Genomic DNA, 7,597 nt, shown 5'->3' on the forward strand with positions numbered 1-7,597 from the left:
TATATCATGTTTGTATGGTGTACCCCGGCTTTTCCTGGGACGGGGATTAATACACTAGCGTTCGGGAAAAGGCAATTTTCCCGGTCGCGACAATCTCCACCGCTAACCCGAACCGCGGTCACTGGTTGTTGCCTTCAAAAGCTTGTCACTGGAGCTTGGATCCGCTCCTCGTTACACTATCATCTCCCTCAGCTTTGCCGTGCCGTGCCGCAGCTCAGCTATCGGGTTCGTGACGCATGTTCACACCGGGATCCCGTTCATCGCACAAGGTCGAGGGGAAGCCCGTTTGTCTCTTCCCACTCGCAAAACCATTGTCGGACCACCGCCGTCCCTCGCCGGTTGTGAGCACGGTGAGAATCACCCACCTTCTCGTCTCCCGCTTCCCTTTTTGTGCGGCTGCTGCTCGGCCATCTCTGCCTCGGGCTTTAATATAATTTTTTTAAAGCAACTTTTCTTTATATTTTTTTTAAAAAACACACTATTTATTATTTTGAAAAATATGCATGTGAAAAATATGGAAGAAGTTGGAAAAATGTTCAAAAGAACCCAACCTAAGAAGTTATAGAGTGTATGTTCCTAACCTCTACTTATTTTTCATGTGCAGTTTTCCGAACTACTAAACGATATATTATTTATAAATTTTCTAAAGTAAAGTTATTTTTTTAAAAAAATAATATATTAATCTATTTTTATTTTTTATAATGATACTTAATTAATCATGTGCTAATAATCACCCGTTTACTTATTTTTTATGTGCAGTTTTTCGAACTACTAAATGATATATTATTTATAAATTTTCTAAAGCAAAGTTATTTTTTTAAAAAAAAATCATATATTAATCTATTTTTATTTTTATAATGATACTTAATTAATCATGTGCTAATAATCACCCGTTTTACATGCGCGGGAGAGAAGTTACCAACACTCCCGAACATTGCAGTCATGGAGTAGTAGTTGGGCTCTTCCGGAATTAAGTTGGGCCAAGAAATGGGCCACAAACAGCGAGCCCATCCTAGGGCCCACCTCCATCCCAGGGCCCACCACCCGACAACCACTCCCACTCACACGCACGCGGAGACAAATGCGCCACGCGATCCCCCCCGCCTCCTCCGGCCACCGCCTCACCTCACCGCCGGCGAGACCACCCACCGCCGCCGCCCCCGCCATTCCCCTCTCTCCATCTGTATGCGTAACCTGACGCCGCCGTCGCCTCCCTCTTCGTCTCCTCCTCCTCCTCGATGGGCATGGGCGTGAGAGGCGGTGGGGGAGGGGCCAGCGGCAGCGGCGGCGGCGGCGGCGGCGAGAGGTGGAGGTGGATCCTGTTCTTCGCGATGGTGTCTGTCTTCTTCCTCCTCTCCCTCCTCCTCCTCCTCTTCTCCTCCTCCCCGCCGCGCCTCCGCCTCCCGGGCCCCGCCGCCGCCGCCCCGTCCCTCGCCGACGACCTGCGCTGCGGCCACGGCGCGCCGCCTTGCCTCGCGTACCTCCTCGTGGGTGCCCGCGGCGACGGCGCGCGCCTCCTCAGGCTCCTCCTCGCGGTGTACCACCCGCGCAACCGCTACGTGCTCCACCTCTCCGCCGACGCCTCCGACTCCGAGCGCCGTGACCTCGCCGCCTGGGTCGCCGCCGCCACCCCCGCCGTGGGTGCGTTCCGGAACGTCGCCGTCGTGGGCGCGCCTACCGCCGGGACGCCCGTCGGCTCCTCCGGCCTCGCCGGCACGCTCCGCGCAGCCGCCGTGCTCCTCCGCCTCCACCCCGATTGGGATTGGTTCATCACCCTCAACGCCGCCGATTACCCCGTCGTCACCCAGGACGGTATGGTCATCCAAAAATATCTTCAGTTTTTTTTTCTTTCTCAGAATTTCTCGTCTCTATTTATATGGATCATATGTATTCAAGTCTCATTTCTGTCCAGTATCAATTCACCAAATGCTGCATTTGATTTGCATTGCCTTGTTTCATTTTGATCAGAATTGGCCACTTTAATTTCATCTATGTATCTATGGTAAAAATTAAAAGCTACTTTTACCAGCTACATTTGTATAGATTAACCACAATCAAATGGAGTGTCCAATTGTCCTTATTTGTATAGATTAACATCAACCGAATTTTAAACAAACAGGCAACAGCGGATATTTTGCTTAGGTCCTAGTGCCTTTTACTCACGCAGATCTTGTGTCATTTGGTTATTTGTTGCCACTTGCCAAGGTAGTAGGTAGAGCTTCATATGTTTATGCATTCCAAGTAAAATTGCATGTTAGAAGTAAATTCTGGCCCCTCTCATCAGTTTGTTTTGAACTTTTCTTGTCTCTAAAGTGAAATAGATAATGCACATGCCGGAACTAGTTTTGTGAAAAAGAAAAACGATAGGGTATCACTGAGCGACTAACAGGAATACGTATGAGTAGTTAGAGCCATGAGGATGGTTTGGAAATCATGTTAATATATGTATGCATTTACCTTTATAATATGGGGGTTCTGAATTCATAGTCGTGTACTCTTCAATAATACCACATCCATTCATGAAACAAGTCAGGATTTGCCATCCATTTCTTTTGGCATTTGAGGATTTGAAATTCTTCCTTGTCTGCTCAAAAGACAGAAAGATTGATCTGTGAAACTCTTCACAGCTCACGACTTATCAAGAACATTTCACAGTTGTATTACAAGCATGTGTTCCTTTTACTCTCATTTTTAAGCAAGTGGACATACTTTTATGCAAGTTTGTTCTGATCATGGCATTCTTATACCTTTTGTCCTATTGCAGACTTGATTTATGTCTTATCAAATGTTTCAAGACAGTTTAACTTCGTTGATCACACCAGTGACATTGGACAGAAAGAGTATGGATTATCTGAATTAGAAAGAATTCTTTATTCTAATAGTACTAGTTTTGAATTTTTTTTTACTTCAGGTCAGAGAAGGTTCAATCGATGATAGTGGATGCAGGAATTTACTTGGCCGGGAGGACCAACTTTTTCCGAGCTTCAGAGAAACGGCCAACACCTGATGCTTTTAAGTTCTTCACAGGCATTTCCTGCTGTCTGTGCTTTTGTTTTGGTTCGTGGGATAGTTTGCTCACCCATGATCTATGTTTCCTTGATAGGTTCTCCATGGGTTATTCTGAACCGGCAGTTTATAGAGTACTGCATTCTTGGTTGGGAGAATCTTCCTCGGATTCTTCTTATGTACTTCAACAACATTATGCTACCTCAGGAAGGATACTTCCACTCAGTCATATGCAACTCACTTGAATTCCGAAATTTCACTGTGAACAATGACCTGAGGTACAAAGCGTGGGACAATCCACCTCAGACAGAACCTGTTTTCCTGGACATGACACATTATGACAAGATGGTGGATAGCGGGGCACCTTTTGCAAGGCGTTTTCGTGAGAACGAGTCGTTGCTGGATAAGATTGACGGTAACGTACTTGGGCGTTGGGGTCATGGGCCTGTTCCTGGTGCCTGGTGCTCAGGCAGGAAGAGCTGGTTCAGCGACCCATGTTCCCAGTGGAGTGATGTGAACATCGTCAGGCCTGGACCTCAAGGCATCAAGCTCCGTCAATATATAAATCGGGCTTTAGAAGGAGGAGAATTTGGCAGCAAATCATGCAGGAGGTAATGATCCCATGGTTGAGAACTCTGAGCCTTTTCCATTTCTCTACTGAAGGTCTCTCCATTCTACAGAATAAGCAGTGTTTTTTCATTGATCTGAAATGAACAAACTGCAGCTGAAAAGATGTGCACAGATATATAGCTGTGGTCTTATGGAGTGCTGGGGTAATCTTTCTGAACATTTTTGTGGTCACTATCATAATCTTGGCTCAAGAATTTCACTTTCAGCAAGTTCATTTCTGACTCCTCAATGACACTGAAGGCAGAGCTGAGAGCAAGCAGTAACCGAAGCTTATAGTTATAAACAGTGCAATTAACCTGTATAGTATTTTTATATGAGTTAAAATGGTTCTGTCCTTTAGCTCATCTGCTGAAAAAAATTGTGCGCTGCTCTTACATATTGATAGAATGGCAGCATCGAAGAGAAAAAAGAAAGATAAGACACGGGATCTTGTTGATCTGATTGTCTTTGATGCTATGTTTACTAATACTATTTACAAACTTTATGATGCCTATGAAAAGATTGATTGTGCACATTATATTATAAACCCATCTCGCTGGTCTTGTTTGACTTCACTATATTGTTCATCTTGATGAAAGAGAGGCCATGAAAGAAGATAAAAACATGCCACTCCCTCTGTCCCAACATACAATAATTTATAAAGTTTAAATTTTATCCAAAATACAACAACCTAATACTCATAAATCTGTATTTTAGAATTTTTTAGAAAATAAAAGTGTTTTTTGTCACTAAACTACCTACCCTGAACCCCCCCCCCCTCCCCCCCAAAAGAAAAAAAGAAAGCAACCAAATCATTTTGCCCTTCTTAAGGGCAAGTACTACAGGAGCAAAAGTTTAATAGTATAGCCAACTACTAGATCCAAATTATCTATTATCAATTTAATAGCCGATATATATAATAGTCACACATGAACATATACTACACTATTGATACCTAGTCTCACCTGTCATACACACATTGCGTCTTGCAGTCTGTGCTACAGCTAGCTACAAATCTGTAGTCCGCGGCTCTTCTCTCTTCTCTTTTTATCTTCTCGATATTTGTTTATAGCTGGCTTATAGTCTGCTATTGTATCTGATCTAAAGTTTTAAGCACAAACTCCAAAGTGCCATATATGCTTAAATGATGATGTGGATGAGAGAAGAGAAGAGAGAGAGAGAGGAGGAGGAGTTACCTCTCATGTAAGGGGCAACCTCCACACAAATTTCAAGAACAAAAGAAAATGAGAATGGTTGATTGGTGGCAAATGTATTGGGACTAGTATACTATAAATGCAATGCATTTATATAAGTTAGTTTTAATTTTATGGATGGATGATTTGGATAAAATTGGAAGTGATCATCACCTCTATTATAAAACTTGCCCTAATACCCATGAAGGTTAAAATTTGCTATACCTACTCATATGCACTTAGAGCAGGTACAATAGTATACTATTAGCCAGCTACAAATATATTTTAATGAGATAAAAGATAAGAGAGAAAAGCAGCGGGCTACAGATCTATAGCCAGCTACAGCATGGATTCCAAGACACAATGTGTGTATGACAGGTAGGACCATATGCTAGTAGTATAGTAAGCATTATTGTATGAATTGACTATTAGATTGGCTATAGATGAATTGGAGCTAGTAGTGGGCTATACTATTAAACTTGCTCTTATGTTGTAATGGGATACGGGGAATGGGGTCCAATATTTTCTACCTAGAACTGGGTTCGGGAACGTGGTTCAAAATTTTTTCTCGATTAGTTGTTCCATAAAATTTAATGAGGGAAGGAAATGAGGATGGCCGTGCTTTTAAAGTAAGAGAGCTTTTACTTGTCTGTGTTTTGCAATGGAATCGGAGATAGAAATATGATCCAATTTTTTCAAGGCTGGTTTTCCATGATGTCTTTTTTTTCTTTAGTAAAAAAATTGGAGCGTATTTTAAAAGGGAGGGACCGGTTTTTTTTAAGGGGAAGGAGGGCAGCTGTGATTTTAAAATAGTTTAGAAAAATTGAGGTTTTGTATACAAACCATTCGGTTCACCATCAATTTTGTAGCTACATGTAACAAACAAATTATAGAACGATATAATAATTTTGAGGCAAAATGTATTTTATTTTGAATACTCACAGTATTTTTTCATAGTACTCCAGTTCAGAATATATAGCGATGGAACCAACCCATCTGATGTCAACTACTAAATTTAATACTAATGCTCGGCTTTACTGTTGATTATTTTTCGATGGTATGCGATGTAACCGTCAATAACAAGATATACCCATGACGTCTTCACCAATCTTAAGACATATCGACCTAATCTTTCGAAAATGCTTATAGATTATGCATATGTATGTTAATAGAGATAAGTTTGCCTGCATGGCGAGCGCCTCTATTATAGTTTGTTTCTTAGGGGGTGTATAGATCCCGAGCCCTAGGGTGTAATAAATTTTGACGTGTCACATCGGATATTAGATAGGGTGTCGCAGGAGTGTCCGGACACTAATAAAAAAACTAATTATAGAATCTGTCAGTAAACCGCGAGACGAATTTATTAAGCTTAATTAATCCGTCGTTAGCAAATATTTACTGTAGCACCATATTGTCAAATCATGAAGCAATTAGGCTTAAAAGATTCGTCTCGTAAATTAGTCGCAATCTGTGCAATTAATTATTTTTTTAGTTTATATTTAATACTTCATGTAGGTGTTCAAACATTCGATATGTTAGAGTGAAAAATTTTAGGGTGGGATCTCCGCATAGCCTTAAAAAAAAAAGACAGAATGCCTGTATTCCATGACACGTCATATTTTTGTGTCCGAGAGGATTCCGGTCAGGAAGTCTGACCGTCAGACAGAAGGCGATGAGGCTCGCGAGGATTCTGCCCATGGCGGCCTCCTCTTCCAGCTCGAAGCGGCGAGCCATGGGCATGGCGGCGTCGGACCAAGGTGACACCTCCGCCCACGCCATGAAGAAGCCTCGCGTCCGTGTCGCGCCGGATTCCTCAGCTTCGGAGGATGACACCGACGAGGACCATGGCCATGACGAAGGCGACGGCGGCGAGGAGGAGGAGGAAGAAGAAGAACCTGACGGTGATGGCGAGGAGGAGAGCCAGAGTTATCAAGATCCTTTGGAGTCTGATGGCGATGGTGTGGACGAAGAGGCAAGCGCCGGCGACATGGCTGCCTCCGAGCCGGCGGCGCCGTCGACACGCGCGGCGGTGGCGGGCGTGACGGTGGAGGACGCCGACGCGCTCGAGTGCGGCGTGTGCTTCCTCCTGCTGAGGCCGCCCATCTTCCAGTGCGAGGTGGGCCACGTCGTGTGCGCGCCGTGCCGCGACACGCTGGCGCCGGCGGGCAGGTGCTACGTCTGCCGCGTCGCCGTCGCCGGCGGCGAGTACCGGCGCTGCTACGCGCTGGAGCGCCTGGTGGACGCCATCCGCGTCGCGTGCCCGCACGCCGCCCACGGCTGCGCCGCCAGGCCGGCCTACCACGACGTCGAGGCGCACCGCCTCGCGTGCCCGCACGGGCCTTGCCACTGCCCCGGCGAGCGCTGCGGCTTCGTCGGCTCGACCGCCGCGCTCCTCGACCACTTCGCCGCCACGCACAACTGGCCGTGCACCACCAACGTCAGGGCCCGCGAGGTGTTCGACGTCCGCCTCCACGACGGCTTCAACTTCCTCGTCGTCGGCGGCGCCTCGCGCCACCACCTGGTCATGATGAACATGACGCGGGAGCCGCTCGGCCGCGCCATCACCGTGCTCCGCATACACCCGCACGCCACGGGCAGAATCCAGTGCGAGCTCTCGCTCTCGCGCCATGTCGTCCTTGGCGACAGCTGGGGCCTCTATCGCAGCCACTACCAGAAGTCCGTGTTCGACGTAGGTTGCAGCGACCTCGCCGATGGATTGCCGGATGCAAAGCAGTGCTTCCAGTTCGTCGTGCCAAGATGCGTCGCCGGAGACGACGACGAAGGTGGCA

At 45.9% G+C, this 7,597-nt stretch overlaps 2 protein-coding genes across 2 annotated transcripts in view; both read left to right on the top strand.

The window, feature by feature from the left end:
• The first annotated feature begins 1,111 nt into the window (after nt 1-1,111).
• Nucleotides 1,112-4,162, top strand: LOC9269774 (beta-glucuronosyltransferase GlcAT14A). Its single transcript, XM_015782279.3, has 4 exons — nt 1,112-1,812; nt 2,765-2,840; nt 2,912-3,027; nt 3,104-4,162. The coding sequence occupies exons 1-4, from the start codon at nt 1,239-1,241 to the stop codon at nt 3,619-3,621; spliced, it is 1,284 nt and encodes a 427-aa protein (XP_015637765.1). The 5' UTR covers nt 1,112-1,238; the 3' UTR covers nt 3,622-4,162.
• Nucleotides 4,163-6,480: 2,318 nt separating this feature from the next.
• Nucleotides 6,481-7,597, top strand: part of LOC136356525 (putative E3 ubiquitin-protein ligase SINA-like 9) — a 1,155-nt gene continuing 38 nt past the window's right edge. The window contains exon 1 of the mRNA XM_066310541.1: nt 6,481-7,597. This exon is cut by the window's right edge and continues 38 nt beyond it. Coding sequence (XP_066166638.1) covers nt 6,481-7,597 — 1,117 coding nt within the window.

This window comes from Oryza sativa, chromosome 5, assembly GCF_034140825.1.
Source record: "Oryza sativa Japonica Group chromosome 5, ASM3414082v1".
NCBI classification, from domain to species: domain Eukaryota; kingdom Viridiplantae; phylum Streptophyta; class Magnoliopsida; order Poales; family Poaceae; genus Oryza; species Oryza sativa.